The sequence below is a fragment of the Numida meleagris genome, chromosome 23 (genome assembly GCF_002078875.1).
Source record: "Numida meleagris isolate 19003 breed g44 Domestic line chromosome 23, NumMel1.0, whole genome shotgun sequence".
In the NCBI taxonomy this organism is placed as follows: domain Eukaryota; kingdom Metazoa; phylum Chordata; class Aves; order Galliformes; family Numididae; genus Numida; species Numida meleagris.
In genome coordinates, this window is record NC_034431.1 from 4874922 (window position 1) to 4893460 (window position 18539).

Here is an 18539-nt window from a genome sequence, read left to right on the forward strand (position 1 = left end):
CCCTGCTCCAGCAGCCCTTGATCCACTCTGGGTCTGTGCTCACTGCACAGCGATGGCCAAAAGTCGATGGCAAAACCCACTGCACAGCCCCAAGGGCAGAGTAAATGAAGTAACCTTTATTGAGGGCTTCAATAAATCAGCCACCTTTAATTTCTATTGCCGCGGAAAACAGTCTCACCTACAGGAAAAATGCTAAATGCTTTATCTGTGTTTTTCTGCAGTTTTATTCATATTTTATCATCAATTACCAAGAGCTACCAAGTGCTTTTTTTAAGCTGTTACTTAATTAAACCGTACTCATCGTCTTTTTCAATGCCTTCAAGGCTTTTCCCCATGGGTAACGATGGGGCGATTAACGTTTGGCCTTCATTTGACTTTCACAGGCCTTAGGGTAGCGCGTGATGAGATGTCACCTGGGACTCCTGTTACCTTGCCATGACTTCCGTGGCCATAGCTACAAACTTAGTGATGTCAAACCCCGACATTAAACACTCTGTACACTGGGAGATCAGCAATGTACAGAAAACAGAATTATGCCTGAACGCTTTTGTTTTTTTTTTTTACATAAAGCGGAAGAATGCCTCCATCTAGGAACAAAAACTGCTTTTCCCTCCATTTGATGTGGGGCATCACTACTTAAACTCAGCTCCACTCAGTCCTCTGTCCACATAGTAGTGCCCAAGATGTGTCTTGTTGGGAGGACGCAAGAAGAAAGGGCTGTTTAGCACCACAGACTTTTGGCTTACACCATCTCACGTCAATAACAGAAAGCAGTTGATTTACGAACGTCAAGAAAATAAAACAGCAAACTCAAATATGGTTTAGTCAATTAAAATCCTTAGAGTTTTTGGTTCTTCAGCTGAAAAGCGAGTTTGTGCCAAAAAACTGCATGCTCAACTTTCAGTCTGAAGTGACTGTTTAGGCTTAACTTGGAAAATGTAGGAAGCTAAGGAAGCTGTCAAGCTGTTAGCTAGACTTCCTTGAGCAGATGAGAAGGGTTAGTTTGCTAGACTGCTATGCTGATAAGAAAGTGTTGCTATTTGTTTGTAAAATCTCCTTCTGCAGTGTAATAACAAAAACTTCCCTCCTGATCTCCGAGGCGAGGGGCTCAGCCGCAGAACACCAAGCATGGCGCTCGGCCTGGGCGCACCTCCTGGAGGCTGTTCCTTATGGACATGAAATAAAGGAAAAATGCTGAAAATTTCACACGTCTCTTAAAAAGATCGTTTGAGTTCCTATTTTCTCAAGCCAGATTTCATTGTCGAGTCCAAAACGATGACCTCGGTAATCGAGATTACTGCAAAAAAGTCACCTGCTTCCTTTGTGCTCCTCCTACACGTGTGTCATTTCCACTGGGTTTGGGAATCAGTGCTGGCCTGGAACCAGGACAACTGGTTGTGAAGCTCACAACTGAAATGACAAGACTAGACAGACTTTCAAGCCTTAAAAACGATGTGATATTTATGAGATCAGTTCACTTGAAACGTGGTTTTCCCTTGAAGACTGCATTTTCCTTTTTTTTTTTTTTTTTTCCTTCCCCTTCCCAGGCTTGTCTTGCCACTCAGCAGTGCTGAGAAATAAGATAAACAGGAATGTGATACCAACCGTGAACTGCTGGTTCTGTCGTCGCCGTTGTGTCTACACACGGGAACAGAGGATTGGAGGAAGGGAAGAAACAGGAGGAACAGCATGCAAAAAAAGGGAAAATGGAAAAAATGGAACAGATAATATATGAGCAAGCTTTCAAAGAACATTGCGTGACAAGCAATAATAAAATGAAAGGCAAAAAGCATTTGAAGTGAGTTGCACTGTTTAGAAGACATGCCTCGAGTTCAAAAGCTATGAGCCTGAGGAAAACAGTAAATTTGTCTTATTTTTTTTCCAGGACCTTGCCAGAACAATTACTGGTGGTTGCAAAGTCAGGGGAACGTGAGATGGGGAGAACACCAACACCAACTCTTCTGTTGATAAGTACCAAGACAGAAGCTCAGGAGCAGCACAAAGAGCTAACACTTGGAATATAGATTTTATGCTTTCAAACGTTGCCTGCACCAAAACGCTCCCTCCAGCCTCCAGTCCGGGCACCCACCACCTGGCGGGGGCAGGGAATGCTTCAGTTTCTTCTTCTCCTTCACCCAACATAGGGCATTTCCAAGCATCCTAAAACTCCTGAGTCCAGACCATGTTTACAGCTGGCAAACAAAAAGAATCTCGTAGCACACTACACGTGTACGTGGCCCTTTTGCATTGGCTACATTGACCCATGCACCTGCAAGACGCATGTGCATAACATACTGGTCTGGAATGGGCAAATGCAGGTAGATAGTACTCATTCCCATAATGTGAAACACGTCCTGAATTCTAGAGTTGAGTTTTGCTGGGCCACAACCTGTGATGATCTTTTTTTTTCTTGTGGTTAACAGATAGTTATACTATAATCTGTTTAAGCTTCTTGGTGGTTGTTAGTCTGAAGCTTACTTTACACCACTGACATTGCAAGTCATGGGAAATGTCTTGGAACTGCTACCTTGCCAAATGGGTTTCATCTCTTCATAGGTGTTTGAAATGTGCAATTTTAGAGGCTGACCCAAATTCACAGGCTTTTCTAGAGAACTCCATCCTGACAGTGCCCTGTGTTATTTCAGATGCCACTGGGTCTAAATCATGTTTCAGTCACGTTATCCAGAGTCCTGGCTTATTTAGTCACTGTTAAACTCAATGTTCATCTAGTCCTACATATCCTCCTCTTCTTTGATGCAACGTATACAGATGGACCTGCTGGCTGCTTGCTTTAAAGGGATGACTCTTCAGAACTTAACCAGAACTTTGCAAATACCTACCAACACTCCCAAGCCAGCAGTAAAAACCAGATGTGGCCATCCACAGCAAAGACAGGGCTTCACAGGACTCTGCTTGGTTTGATGCAGGCAACGTTTAAATGAATAAAATCATGAGTAAAAGTAGAGAAGCACTCTATCACGTGTGTTTTTGTGAACTTGCCTGGAACTTCAGTTTTGTACCAACAACAATGGACAATTCACATCAGCATTTCTCCTAATTAACATGCTGTCTGGAGAACCCCAGGAAGGGTAGCCTTCCTGCACATTCAGAAGAAGCAGTGGAAAAATGAAGACTCTTTCCTTTTTTTTTTTTTTTTTTTAAACTTAGCTGAGGTCAGCCCTAGTCTGGTTTTCTGAAGCACCAGTGAGGACAAGAATCATACAAGGTATACACAATGCTCACAGATACAAGGTCTACATGCTTTAATTATCAAAGCAAAACAAATAAACCCTGCACAATTTAACGAACTACACCAAGATTTGCATAACAGATTATCAAGCTGTCATTAGCCTGTTTCCACTGCCAACGTAGACTGTTCTCATCTTGGCAATCAAATCTAACACACACTTAAATATGCTAGCACTTGTTCTCCTGCTAGGAACTCTGGTGGAGGCTGCAAGGGAAGCCTTCCAAAGCACAGATGAGAACAAGAGTGGGATTCTTCCTTGTTTTCGAGTTGCAATCCCCAAATAACGCCTCATTTTAACCAAGCAAATGGTGAAGGGGAGAATGGTGGTGAAGGTGAAGGGGGAAGTTGCATTTAGAAAGGATTATAAAACTGAGTATTAATTCCTGAGATAGCATCTTGGCATCTATAAATAGTCTCAATTTACTGTCTTCCTGAAACAAAAAAGTTACGTCAGTTTTTACACTAAATAGAAAATCTGCTGAAAGCAAACTTGTGTTCACGTGCTGGAAGAGATATTAGTCAAGAAAGAGTGCAAACTGGACAGTGCATCTCGCTTCCCCATCTGGGGACAGAGACCAACAGGTTACAAAAAATAAAGTTCTCAAGCAGTTGTAAGTGCGAACAAATATCCAAGTCAAACAAGATGTTGGCTGCAGCTGGAATGACAAAGTTATGATTAGCAAATGGTTTGGATGATTGCAATAGGAAACACAGACCAGATAAAGTTTAGCATGAGTTGTCTGAAGTCCATTTCAATCCCAGAGTCTTCTTTGAGAAGAAGGATTGCACATACACAGTGCTCCAAAGAGGAATAATCTCAGGTTAAAACAAAGCACAGAACACCCCCCACCACACGCACACTACTACAGCGATTGCATTGCAAAGGAGAGAAAAATTGTCACTGTTGCTTTGGTATGAAATTAATGAATACACGGAAATCTGTGCACATGCCAAGCTCCACCGCTGTTCTGCCTTATGTGAGAAGGAACATTCCAGACCCTGCAGCGTTGCCGCTAAGACAGCCCTGAATTTTAAGGCAGACAGGCTAACTTCAGACCAGCTTTTTCGAATTCAAGGTACGTGCCATTTACTATTACTTCATTTTCAAGAATCACCGTCTTTACATGCCAGACCAGACACACAGACCTCCACAGATCATACTTCTGCCCCAGAGAGTGGATGAAACACCATCTTGTCTCTCCTCCTCCGATACGGAGTGACAAGAACATACATGGTGCATTCCTGACTTCACTGCGGTTTGGCAAAGCCAGCCCTGAGTGACAGGTGTGAGCTGCACGCACACGGCCGCACAAAGTTGATGCTTATCATTTCAAATGAGCTGATGCTCAACAAGGGCTGTTTCCCGGGACGTGGCAAAGCAAAGCAGAGAGGATGAAGAAAAGCGGAGAGACAAAGAGGCTCCATCCACTTAGGCAGTTTTCACCTTAAAGTAAAATGGACGAGGCTTCTTTTCCTGATTTCTACCAGGAAGACTCAACCAAATTTGCTGTATGCAGAAGGAAAAGCAACATAACGGTCCTCCAAAATCTGCCTGTACAGAAAATCATTAGAGGACTGATTCATAATTAGACAGGGTACCCAAGAAAGGAACTGTGGGTCTCCGCAAAGCTCCGCGTTTCTCTGCACAACGACCTCTTTTTACTATCAGCAGTAAGAACAGATTTCACCACGGCCAGACCCTGAATGAATGAAGACAGCAGCATGCATTGCGCTGCGATACGGATGGCGTCATCTGCCAAATAAGAACACTCGAGCGTGGCCCAAGTTTGAGGCACTCACCACTTTGTGGAGGGCTGTGCAGCCGCGCACACACACATATAGAGAAGCACACATTCATAAAATGACTGCATGAAGGCATCTGGGCAACATTTAGTTGAGTTACGAGCTCCGCTGTTATGCCTTCTCATTTTTTCAAATGGATTCTCTCCAACTTACAACTGTTCACTGAGTGTGACGGACCGGGCCCTTTCAACCAGCCCGTAATTAGTCCACAGCCTCCAACAGAACGAGGGAAATTAAAACCCTGGTAGCAAAATTGAATTCACAAACTTGAAGGCTCATTTTCCTTCTTCCGAGCGAACCGTAGTGCTACGGCCTCACAACGGAGCTTGAAAACACGCTGCTGTTGCAAAGAGCATCGCAGCAGCACCTACCCAAAATAAAGGCACAATGCACGTTTCATATAGAACTCTTATTAAAAAAATTCAAGAGGCATTAATAATTATAGGGATCCACTCAATGCAGTGCTGTTTGAATTGGTTCCTTAACGAAACGCAGTCTGAGCACTGACCTATGCAAACCTTCCGAATTTCCAATGACCTCTAGCCCCTGTTAGACACTAGCAGCCACACTGCAGTTCAGTTACATTGTGGGATGGTGAGGGACAAAGGAGCCCCAATTCCCCCCCCCACTGTGCAAACCCACAGCGATCCTTCCCGTCTCCAACCCTCCAAGGAAGGGTGGATGAAAACCTACTCCGTGCTATGATCCTATATGATCAACCTCCGTAAAGCAGTTCCAGCTTGTGCTGAAAGCATTTGTGCATGGGCATGTTGCAGTGCACCCCAGAGACAGTTTGATTTGCAGACCAGATGTTTCACAAAAATAATCACAATCTGTATGGAAGCTGCGTGTGACAAGAACAAAAATACTCCTAAATTAGTGCTGCGGCTCAGACGATGCCTTCGCTTGTCTCTCCACCAAGCTCTGCAAGGGTTTGGATTTTATTTCAATCCCTGAATGCAGCGTAAGGGAAACACCACACCTAGATATAACTGCAGGGAAAGGCCAACACCGGCTCCTTGGGGACTGTGAGCGGCTGTGTGCTGAGCTGCCACAGCCACACAAAGCCTGTGCAACCCAAAGCTCCGTGTGAACACCTCCACCAGGAACCAGCACAAGCACCCACACCTGAGGGGGTACCAAGCCTGAGAAGTGAGCGGGTACTTTGGCAATCCCCACGTTGCCTCTTCACCTTCCACAAACCCACTGCAAGGTAATTTGAGCAAAGAATGACTTACTGCATTCTTCCCACCCGCCCTCCTTTCGGATTACTGTTGGAGTAAATCCTATCCAGCAGCGTTTTTTTTTCCACACCGCCAGCGATAATCAGAAAAGAGCCAACTTCTGCTGAGGATTAAATCGTCCTCCTCCTCACTTTAGAGAGGTTTTCTGCACGTGACCTCACGGCGTGAAAACGTGTCACACCGTTCCCCTCTCGACAGTTGGAGATGTCCACGTACTATGATTTCTCAGGCCACTGAGGTGGGATAAAAACGCGTGTTTTGCACGGATCATACAGAGCTGGCATCTCCACAGCCCTTGCCCAGCAGAGACAAAGCAACCTCTGCCCCCGTTCACAGCCACGGGGCAATGCACAGCCCCTTAGGCAGAAGGGAGAGCTCTGCCAGCCCCGCGTTCCTCTGACTGTATATTCTAAGGGATTTTTGGTTTTAACACGGGGTTTTAAACTGCACTACGGACACGTAGCAATCGTGAAATCTGCCAGCTTGGCACTGTTGCAAGGTGGACAGCCGGGGTTTTGCAGCACCAGCAGCACCCAGTGCAAGGCTTGAAATAGCGGTGACGTGCGTGTGTTGCACCCCCAGGTCTCCACTGAAACACTTGCCAAGACACCTGCAAGATCAGACCAAGTGTGATAAATGCAAATTTACATGTATAGATAATTCTGTAGATCCTGGGCTTCGGAGGTGCATGTGCTAAGCAAGTCCAGAAGGCAGCAAAACAACGTTGGAAATAGCAGGCTGAAGCACTCCATTCTACGTTCTGCCCAAAGATGAGGGCTTTGCTATTAACAAGAACCTTTATCTCCCAGGAAACAACAGCTGTCCAATACCAGCATTTCAAGTAACGACTGTAGGGGTAATTCAAATTATGCAGTTTGCTCTGCTGTATCATATTGTACATCTTAATGAACAAAGCCACAAGGACAATTTGAACTGATAAAAAAAAGGGCTTGCCAGCGATAACAGCTGAAACACCAAAGGATGGTCAGAATATCAATGCAGTTGGAGGATATACTAAAAAGATCAAACTGTCACACAGGAAATCTTTTCAAGCACCTACACTGAAGCAAAGCAACAGCGACAGAGAAAAAGCTTTAAAGGTCGTGCTGTTTTGGAAACTTCACCACTGTTCTGCTTTCCCTTCTCCGGGAAAAAAGAAGTCTGTTAGCTTTACAGAGTTTAGCTGTGATCTTCCCCAAAACCTCCATGCCGTAAAACCACTTTATCAGCTCAGCATGCCTTTGTAGGTCAAGCCTACAGCGGGGCTGAGATGGGATTTTGATTTGTCCAGCAGGAGCAGATGCTAAAGGGACCCTGTGCTCTACACAGGGACCTCAGGGGGCTGGGGAGGGATTCTGAGCACAGCAGGGAGCTCGCTGCACCCCAGGGCTGGGGAATAATGACCACATGACACCACATACCTACACACTGCATTACCTGCCCTCTCCTGTTTGCTGTATGTGCTGCTCCAGCTCGTATTTGCTGAGCAGAGTCTATCATCACTCAAAGATAAACTCTTTGAGGCAGAATTGCATTTCCCTGTCATGTCTGAACATAGCCCGACTAGAAATACTGTATGTAAGCAACTACAAAAGATGCCTGTCGTTGGAAGCTGCTCAAAATGAGTAACTTACCATGCACGTGGAGTAGCAAATGCAGCCCTTTGAGATTGCTCTGTTAGATAGCTTCAGCAGGGAAAAATGAACCCGGAACAGGTTATCTCCAATAACTCAAAAAGAATAACTCCATGAAAGTGTTCTACGGGCAGCTCACCTGAAAACATGAGTTTGGACGTAGAAAGGCCTCTCTTCTTCTGCCCCCTGCCTCCCTCTTTTCTGTTTTGATTAAACCAAAAAACTCTTTGTACTCTGCAGTTTCAGGGGACACAAGCTAGACCAGAAATAAACCAGAGACGGGGGGAAAACGGTGAAAGAGAATAGATTGGAAATCCTCCTCACCCTAAGGAAATGCTTCCAACTTGGCTGGAAGACCACTCACACCTATTGCCCGCAGGTGGAAACCAGAAGCACTCCCATGTGCTAACAAAGCCATTATGCCACAGCAGATGAATCCTTCGACATTTTGGTGACGACAGGAATAAAGTTTTCAATTGCCTCTCGAGGCTTTAAAAAGTGTTTCAACACTGCTATGCTATGTAATTCTAAAGGCCATGTTAATTTGACCTGATTTTTTTTTTTTTTCACCTATAAAATCACTGTTGGAAAGCAAAAGTACATTCCCATGGCTTCGTACTGCCTGATTATGGACTACTGAAGAGGTAAAAGTCTACCCAGGATCACCCACTTTCCTGGGGTGCAGACATGGAGATGCCACTTGGTTAACACACATACGGAAAACACACATATGCACGTTTATGCACAAAGAAGCGAGGCCAAACCTTAGCTCTTCTTTGTGAGAAAAGCAACCGAACACGTGAAGATCCATGTCAGGAAGGTTCCGTGTCAGAAATAATACAGAAGTCTCTCTTACCAGCTTCTTCAAGAAATGTTTACACGTGGTACTAAGGGACATGGTTCAGTGGGGAAATATTGGTGGTAGGTGGACGGTTGGACTGGATGATCTTGGGGGTCCTTTCCAACCTTGGTGACTATGATTCTTGCTAGAAAGAACTGTTGGTATCAGTGAACTATATTACATTTTCGTTACATTTCTAGCCTCTTCAGCATAGTTCTTTTGAGTTGGAAGGGACCCTAAAAGATCATCCACTCCAACTCCCCTGGAATGGACAGGGACATCAACAGTTGCTCAAAACCAACACAGAAATGCATCAGAGAGGCAATGGAAACCCATCCAGGTTTTGTAAATGGGAGGACAGCCAACTGGTAGGTTCTCCACCACTGAAAATAAAGATGAGAGCAAAGCACAGGGCAGACACATGCTCCTGACACCACAGCACTTCTACAGTTCTGCTTGTAAAGGAAACAAATCTCTGCCAGGCAGCGAGCCCTAGCACACAGCGAATCACTGCCCCATTGAGTCATACTTCCTTACAGCGCAGCAACCTCCCAAGGGTAGTGCTGAGCCAGTGTTTGGGGAAATTGTTCTGATGGAAAGTTACCCAGGAGGAACAGCTGGGAAACGTCATGTCTGAAGGCCCTTGCTTCCTGAAGGACCATCGTTAACATGGAGCCAATTCTTTCTGGGGAACCAGAACCCATACTGCTAAGCTCAACTGGGTTACAGAGAGGCTTCCACCTCCACGGAGGTACACGTCCAGGTTGTCTGATCGCTGGGAGATTTGAGGTGGTGACAACTCACCCCACGGCACAGGGGAGCATCACACTGATGGATCCTCAAGGGCTGAGGAAATCCCGTGATCCTCACACGTCTGAAGAAGTACCGCGAGCTCAGCTTATGTTAGGAGGGCTAAGGTTTGAATGCTGGATGAGAAACATTAGATGGGGAAGCAGGCTAGAGAAGAAAGAGTGAGAAATTATTCAAAGAGCGCGTGAGAATTATTCAAAGAGAAAACGGAGTTTCCTCACATTTTAAGGCAGTCAGCAGTGATTGCAGCAGAAGAGCGAGCAACAACACTGCTATTTATTATTAACACCCACTGCTACAGAGTTTGAAATTGCAGGTGAGGTTGGCATGCACTGTTACAGTCCTCGGGTGATCCCTGAAATGACAGGCTGATCGTAATTCAGTTCCAGGGAAAAGGACAATGGTTAATGTTAGCAGGCACTGACATAAACGTAATGGGGTCAATCAAGCACCAGGACAGGTTCTTCCTTTTAGCCTTCTATAATTCACAAATTACTGCAAAACAAAAGAAAACTGAATGCGTGTTGGTTTGCACTGAGACACACTGGACCAAGTTTCTCTGCAAAGGGCTCTTAGGGAGACTTTGAAATAATAAAGTTTGAAGCCTACTCTGAAACAAAAATTGGTTAAGAGATTAAAAACAGAGAACTGAAATAAAGCGACTAAATGATAAAATGGGAAAGCGTCCTCAAGCATCCGAACCTGGGTGCCTGGAGTTCAGGATTAATGAATAACCACCTGGAAAGAGGAAGACAGAAAATGGCAAAGTCCAGACAACACAATGACATTATGAAAGACAGCGCACAGAAAGTGCGTATTAAGGCACATTGGAAAACTTGACTGTCCATGCTAGTGGAGTCTGATTTGGTTGTAAAAACCTCAGGAAGGAAAGAAGCCACAAGATGCCCTGAACAGGACTGTTAGAGTCAGCCGAGCAAAGTCATCAAAGCGGATAAATGCGAAGGTATTTACAAAGGGGAGGGTTTACAGCAACAATAAGCATTATGCCATTTGCTACTCAACGGCCCATTCTCACCTTCCGTTTTCACTTCTACCCCAAAAAAAACAAATAAATAAAAAAGCCAAAGCAAAAGCAGCAGTTGAAATAGAAAACATCAGGAAAAAAAAAAACCAATGGCGATGCAAATGAATACAACAAAATCAGGAAGGGCTTTGGTTATGGGTGGAGAGAGTCAGGTCTAGTGAGGACATATGACGGATGCGTGTAAAATAGAGAGGTGTCTGGTGATCAGCTGGTTGGTTTTGTTCATCTTTTCTTACCGGACAGGCAAAAAACTCAACATTCTTAAAGCCAGCTCCGACAGAGACTTTCTGACTCAATAGAATATGACTGGTGGGATTCATTTTTGTGGGAGAGTGAGGTACACAGCTTGTTACAGAAACAGACGAAACACCGATGCATGACAGAAAGCATCTCCAGTCACATCAGGTGAATTAAATCACTCAAGACCATACTTTACGCTTCCAAGTAATTAACTGCTCAGAAATGGGTACTGATGGGGTTGAGGGTGGAACGATTCCCAGTACGAACCGAGTTCTAAGGCTGTTTACATCCTGCATTTGGAAGGACCCAGTGTTAGCCACCAGTAACTGAATCGAAAGCTCTTTCTGACATGGCCATTTCCATGCTTCAGAAACACCTGCAGTAAAGACGCCCCCAATTGTCGAACTGTCAGATTAGGACTCATGCAGTGGGTGCATTTGAGAAAAATAAAAATAAAAATCAAGTGTTTTGTTTGTTGTTTTTCCCCAGGCTTCAAGCTCTGCTTACATACATAAAAGACAATAAACATTCAGGACATTTCCAATGGTTATGAAGGTACCATACCTGTGATGGTGGTAGGGATGGTGGTGGTAGTGGTGGTGGTTGTTGTGGGAGGAGGGATAGTTGTGGGGGGATCTGGATAAAATATAAAAAGGAAAATAATAAAAAAGCAAATTAAGAAAAAACAAGCAGAACACAACAGCGATCAATAATGATCAGAGAAAAAACAAGGACGCTAAGAAGCAGCATGGCTGTTGGGTGCCCTTCCTCCTCTAAAACCAGGTGGGCAACTTCCAGCTGGCTTTAAAGACTAAGGGCCAGATCCTCAGCAGCTGGACGTCACCTCTAGCTCGATCCCCATCAAGGGAGCTACATGTGGACAGTCCAGATGGAGAACCTGGCCCAGAAACTCTCCCCCTTTTTGCCTCTTACAACGCTCAACAAAATAAATAAAAAAACCAAAACAAATAAAACCCAGCATAAATTAGTCAATGAGAGAGAGAGAAAAATGGAATGGGAAAGCTGTAAGAAAAATAAACTGCACACTTTCCACAACAAAAAAGAACAGTTTACATGTACAAAGAAAGACACAGTGGTGCTTTGTTGTTTGTCTACATATACATCTGAAACCCAGGTGGGAGGTTTGTGTGAGGGGCCCTGCTGTGCTTAACAGACTAAATATCAACAGCACACGAATATATCTCACTTTTTTTTCCAGGGCTGTTAACTTCACTATTCTTCCTCTATGAATACACGTCAGCAGGATGTTAAAAACTACTTCAAAGACAGTAATAAATACAAAGAAATGAAAACATCATTACTGAATATCCATTTCACCAACATCTTTTCATAAAAAAGTCAGTATTTCTCTGACAATTTTATTTTAACGCTCTTGTTTTCTGCTCGTAGCGCACTGCTAATGAGAAACACAGATACAGAGATGCTTCTCTTTGTAACTAATAACCACTTCTCAGAGACACTTGACCTGCTCAGACTCCAACGCTGCTGCTCTTCCCAGCATTTCTATTACATACATGGGCACATCCTCATCAAAACTATTGGGCAAGAGGAGGTAGATATGAGAAGATGTAAAAGAAAAAAAATACGTATCAATGCCCAGATGATCAAACTGAATGTGCTAAGTAGTTGGGAAGACTTTGAACTACGGATTCATTCTGCAATAATAGAGCATGAAACATTTCATAGGCTTTTGATTTTAGGTTTTCTCCATAGTACGTCAACTTCCCATCACTAACACATCTGCTACTCTTTTATCTCCAAGAAAGCTCTCAGATTCCCTAATTAATACATCTGAACTTTAATTATGTGCTGCACCTTTATTGTATTCTGCACAACTTCCTGAAAGTTAAGAGACATTACCTTGGAGTTTGCTCCACTGTGGAGACAGCTAAAAGAAAGCACTCATTTATGCTGAGAACCATTTTGTCCTGCTCCTACATTCCAAGTATCCCAGTCCCTATGCTTATGCTGGAGAACCCTCTCACTCTTCTGCCCAAGGCCCAAGATGCTGTCACGTCTCCATAGGAGTGAGGGAAGAAAGCCCCTGTGCTTCCAGGAAGCCAGCAGTGATGACTGAACCCAGCTCATTTCCCAAACGGCGCTGGGGACCATGCTGTGCAGCAGGCTCTTCCTTAATAAATGCAAAAAACGACTGCGTGCTAATTGTGCCGGAAGCTTCTAGAAAATGGGGCTGCCCACAGGGAGGAAAAGAGTGAAAGGAATTCAAAAAACAAGCATGTTTTCAGCGTGTGTCAATGTGAGTAGACATCCTTACACCATGTGTGCAATAGAGGAAGGTGTGCAAAGCATGGACCAGCAGCAGTTCTTTTGCAAGCCCTGGCTGCTGGCAATCATTTGCGCTTAATAGCAATGAACTGCAGGGGCATTCATTTGGTGTGGAGACTAAGTCAGCCCTACCTGTCACGGAGTGCGTCCCCCCCAAGGGGAATGGGAGCTGGGGGTTGAGTCCCAGGGGGCAAGCAGCGAGCACATCTTCCCGCTGGCTTTCCCACTACTCCTACAGAGGCACACAGACTGCACAGCCTACATACTATCCACTGTCTTCCAGTGGGGAGAGGTGCCAAATGCAGCAAAGTGTGAAGTGCGTGCTTTCCACTGACATGTGGAGGGAGACCAGCAGCTCCTCCCCAAGCTCAACACTGCAACACTGGTTTCCTTCAGGTTTCCTTTAGGTTCTATCCCAAAGGGCTTCAGATGACGATCACAGCCCAATCACTTCCGTTACAATAGCAGCTCTGGATTTCTCCCACTGAAACTCAGGGCTGAAGGAGTTCTTTATGTTGTCCAGGGTGCTGAGTCGTAGCGGGGCACAGCCAAACGTGCAGGAACAGGATGTGAGGGGATGTGAAACCACTACTTGGCTGTGAGCTCCTCACAAACCATGAGAAGCCTTCCTACATGCTACAACATCTGCTGGATGCCTGAACTACAGTCCACGAGTTAATGCCCCCTGGGAAGGGCATCACCTTTACAGTTATATTCCTCCTGGAAACTTAAGTTTGAGAAGGGGGAAGCACTGCACACTGGAGTCTTTCAGAGCTACAGACACCAGAGAACTACCTGCATGCTGGAGCACAGGAGTTCAATTTCAGCACAGAGCTATCAAGTTTGGTATTGGCTTTGGTCTCTGGGCTAATTTCTAAGACTGGGCCTGAAACTGGTTCCACGCCAGTGGTGGTGTTAGGTTCCCCACTATTTACTGGCATCAGAGAGAATACAAGAGAAATTTGGGCTGCAGAGCTTCAAGAAGCTGTTGCACGGAATGAACTTCAAACCAAAGCACGTTACTGTCCCATCCGAATAACAGGCAATACCCACCACAAGCTCAGCTCTGCCATACAGTAACCACTCTAACAGCTGAAGTTTACATATGCAGCCCAGGGGAATTCTTCGTAATTAAAGTAGGGGATCACTCTTCAAGTGCCTTCTGAATCTTCATTATATGCAACACCTCGTGACAGGAGTACAACAAGGTTTAGAGCAATGGCAAAGTAATGTAGAGGAACTGAGGAATTAAAGTAGGTACTTAATAGCACTTTAAAAAGAGGCTGAGACATGTTTTAGTGTCTGCTCAGCAGCCACAGATAGGCTTAGGACATCTCATTCCTCCAGTTTATTTACTGGTTTGTGATTACCGGGGGATGCTGGCTGACTCTTCAGTCATTTAACTCGCTAATAAAAGACCGGGGGAAAAAAAACCAACCCTGTACCATTGCCGAAGACACTGAAAAAGCTATTACAAAAAGGAAAAAGGAATCATCAGAGAAGTCCTGCAAGAACTGCCAGGCCAGAGAACTTCCCAGTTCTCCCCATGCCTCCGTTCCGGCTTTGTTCCAGGCTTCATCTGACAGCACGTGCCTTGGTAAGGCCCCAACAACAGCTCCAGAGAAAGGAAGTGAATGGCTCTGCACCTGATGCACAACACCGAGAGTTACAGAAGCAAAAGCAATGCTTTCTCCAGCCCCGAGCCCACCCCAGGATCAGGTAGGGTGTGTTGGGAGCTATCTGTCATCCTTCCAGGAAGCAAAAAAGTTAACTTCTTTAAAAGCTTTCAGAGAGCGGTATGTTGCAATCGCGTGTAAATGAGTCTAGAAGAACGGTGGTTTTTCTCACGTACCGTATACAAACAGCATGTAATCCGCATGTGATTTCCCCACCGCGTTTGAAGCCTCACAGCGGTATGTACCATTATCTGTTTTGTTTAGGTTACTAATGAGAAGGTTTGAACCAGACACTACAACGTGTTGAGGCATCTCATCATCTACTCTTAACCACCTCATGTCCGTAGGCCTACAGAGGAGGGAGAAAAAGAAATAAGCACATTACTATTTTCCTATGGTAAAGATGGCATCTTCAATAGTTCATCCACAGACAGAAAGCCCAAACCAAGAAAAACTGTAAAGAAATAACACATGCTTTTTTTGCACTACTCAAGCCCAGATGCTGTCGGGCTTCCTCAATTTAAATTTATATTAACCCCACAGGAAACTGTATCCAGACCTTAAATTTTCTGAAGACACTAATGCAAGCAGGAAGAAAGTTCATTAGTGGTTAATCATTCACTTATTCAGTACAACTGAAATCTTTGAGGCCTATGGACTACATGTGCATCCATAGGGTGCTGAGCGCAGATCTGGACAACACGTGACAGAACAAGTACATTTGCATCAAGTTTGAACCATTTCACAAAGAGATGTGATAGACTTATTTGCTTCAATTTTGGCTCTGCTGCTCAGTGATAGCACTTTAGCTGCTAGCAAACAGGAGCACCTTTCTTCTCTCCCCAGTTCTGCTTCTCCAATTGGCAGCCTGTTTCCTGCATCCTTTTACTTAATGGAACCAAAATGAGCATCACGTTTGGATAATTTAGGGAACGAAATTAGCATGTTTTGTTAGAGCTGGTAAAGCCAGTAAGGAAAACAAATGCTGCAGGGCTTGGGGAGTTGTTTTTATTATTATTATTGTTATTATTACGATGAAAATCTTTAAACAGCAGTAAGGACAGATCAGCTACTCCTCTGAGACAGCCCATACCAGCAAGAAATACACAGCAGCTTTCAGAATGAGTAAACATTGAGCTCTGAAAAAGGGGAGGTTTAAACAATAAAACATTCTTCAGATTGCCTGTTTCCAAAGGAGAAGTTTGCAGGTTGTATTTTGCTGGGAGCTAGTGTTGCTGAAGGTATCAAAAGAGCTCGAGCTTACAGTAGAGTGCTGTAATGAAGTCAAAGCTCTTCAACTCTCAGCATCCCAGCCACTCAACTGGAATGGCTGCAACATTCAATAAAACCCTTCTGTTATCGGTTGCCTCCTACAAAATTGACATCCGATTTTGGACAAGGGCTTGGTGTGCTCTTCCTTGCTTTGCTCCATCCCTGGAGGTACTCAAGGCCAGGATGGATGGGGCTCTGAGCAGCCTGATTCAGTGGGTAGCAACCTTGTCCATGGCAGGGGGTTGGAACAAAATGATCTTTAAGTTCCTCTCCAATCTAAGTCCTTCTATGGTTCTACGATTCCCACCCATGGCAGGATGGGCACTTAACCTGGCAAGGCAGCAGAGCACACCACTAATGCCCATGCCCGTGCAACAGTTGCAGTTCTACCTCAACACTGGGGGAAAGGTTTCTCATGCTCCTAGCCACAATTTTGCAAGAGCTATTAGCAATTTTGGAGCCCCAGGGCTTCACATGCTGTATGCTCTACACAGCAGCCTGCTTCTCTAAGGTGCGAATATCCTAAAAGTGACAGTTTCAGCATCTTCCTACTTTTGTCATTGTATATATATATATTTTCTGATTGTCTAATCTTGGGCAATAACAAGTAGAAATTTCTACTTTCTGGCTTTGTTTTTCCCTGAGCTTCCCCCTAGCCTAATGTTCACGGTGTAAAATATTGCAGAGAAATGCTTTTGTTTAACTGAAGAAACATCTCTGTTCATCCTAAACTGCTGCAAAGAACTAAACACAGTATTATTTTACTGTATATTTTCTTATGCTTTGAGAGAAATGGGTGAAATGACTACGTAAGTAAATTCCTAGCACATTACTAGCATCACCGTAACATTAAGTGGCATAGTGCCTGGGAGAGGTGTCTGTCTTAGTTAACATGTGTATGCCTTATTCATAGCCTGGAAAAAAAAAAAAAAAGAAAGGAAGCCTATTCATCAAATTCCCAGATGATAGCAAATGGGAGGAACTGCTGTTATCCATGAGAGGAGAAATGCAAAGGGGCTTTGACAGATTCTGAATGGGGAGTAGGGGATGTGCCAGCCTCTAATGTACTGGGAAGGAGGAATACACAAAACCACCTAGGTGAGGTAGAAGACTACCATGGAGGATGACAGTATCACAAGCCTTCTTGCTTCTGAGCTGCAGAGACCCTTCCTGTCCCTGCCCACAGAAGCAGAACTGTCAAACTGGATGACTTCAAGTTAGACTACACCTGCAGTACTCTTCAGTTCTGGGCACGCTACCAAGGAGACGCTGACAGATTTCAGGGATGTTTGCAGAAATCTCATGGACATGATGAAAATAAAAAAGGATAGTAAATACTTGACAGCCATAAATCCAAGTGGACGAGGAGGTATTAAAAACAACAACCAAAAAAAGTCAACGAAATTTAAATTAGAACAACAATGGAAGTGTGGAAAAAAATGCACCCTCCCTCGTCAGGAATTTCCTGATGCATAAATCTATTAAACAATATAAGAAAGCCTCAAGGGCATGGCAGAAGGAGAAAGAATAAAACTTGCATTTCATAGAAACAACACAGGTCACCAAAAAGCGAGAATTATCATATAGTCAATACAAACAGAAAGACAGATTGCCTTACCTTACAGATCCATTCCACTTTTACAAGTGCTCAATTCTTTGGGCCATTCATACTTCTGCATACTTGCACCTTATTAGGATTCAACACACAGGCCACTGACCTTGCTTTTGCAGATTAATTGCAACCAATTGCTACCTACGCCATTCCCTGGGGAAGAGATGTACGGCTGCACAGTTCCCGTGCTACTGCCTGTCCTTTCTGCACCAGAGGGCTTGCTCCTCTCCTGGGAGCTCTAACAGTAAGAATTCTTCAGTCTCTTTTATATATATATACGCACATAAGAATAAATGTAAATCAAAATAGATGTCTTAATTTAGATTTGTTTACATCTGTGGAAGGGGTTGCCCAGAGAGGCGGTGGTGCCCCATCCCTGCAGACAGCCAAGGTCAGGCTGGATGGGGCTGTGAGCACTGATGGAGCTGTGGGTGTCCCTGTGCACTGCAGGGAGTGGCACCAGGCGGCCTTGGAGGGTCCCTTCCAACTCAAACCATTCTATGAGTCCATGACTGGGCAGCACGAACTCAGGTTCAGAAAGGATCTCTCCACTCCTTTTTCACACTATCGCATCGTCTTCGCAGCAGAGAATGGCGTATTCAGTTTCTGCAATAGCAAAGGAGGCCGAAAATGCCCGCACGTTTCTGGGGCTCGGCTCCGTCACGGCCTGGTCCATCCTCGGGCAGTTCCCAACTTACTGTGGTTTTCCAAAAGCTGCGCACGTCAGTTCGAGCGGTTCCCCTTCTCTCGTGAGGCCTTGCACTGGGTAATTCTGAGAAACCCGCACTTGAGGCTTATCTGCATG

At 44.6% G+C, this 18539-nt stretch overlaps 1 protein-coding gene across 8 annotated transcripts in view; it reads right to left on the bottom strand.

Moving 5' to 3' along the window:
* Window positions 1–18539, bottom strand: part of CADM1 (cell adhesion molecule 1) — a 162642-nt gene that overhangs the window by 16324 nt on the left and 127779 nt on the right. For 3 of the 8 annotated variants that reach the window (XM_021375754.1, XM_021375756.1, XM_021375757.1), the window contains exons 6-9: window positions 18433–18532; window positions 15027–15199; window positions 11432–11503; window positions 1606–1638 (exon numbers count right to left, since the gene is read on the bottom strand). In XM_021375754.1, the coding sequence (XP_021231429.1) occupies window positions 1606–1638; window positions 11432–11503; window positions 15027–15199; window positions 18433–18532 (378 nt within the window). The remainder of the gene's footprint in view (window positions 1–1605; window positions 1639–11431; window positions 11504–15026; window positions 15200–18432; window positions 18533–18539) is intronic. The other 5 variants (XM_021375755.1, XM_021375760.1, XM_021375758.1 and 2 more) reach the window with 3 other exon arrangements.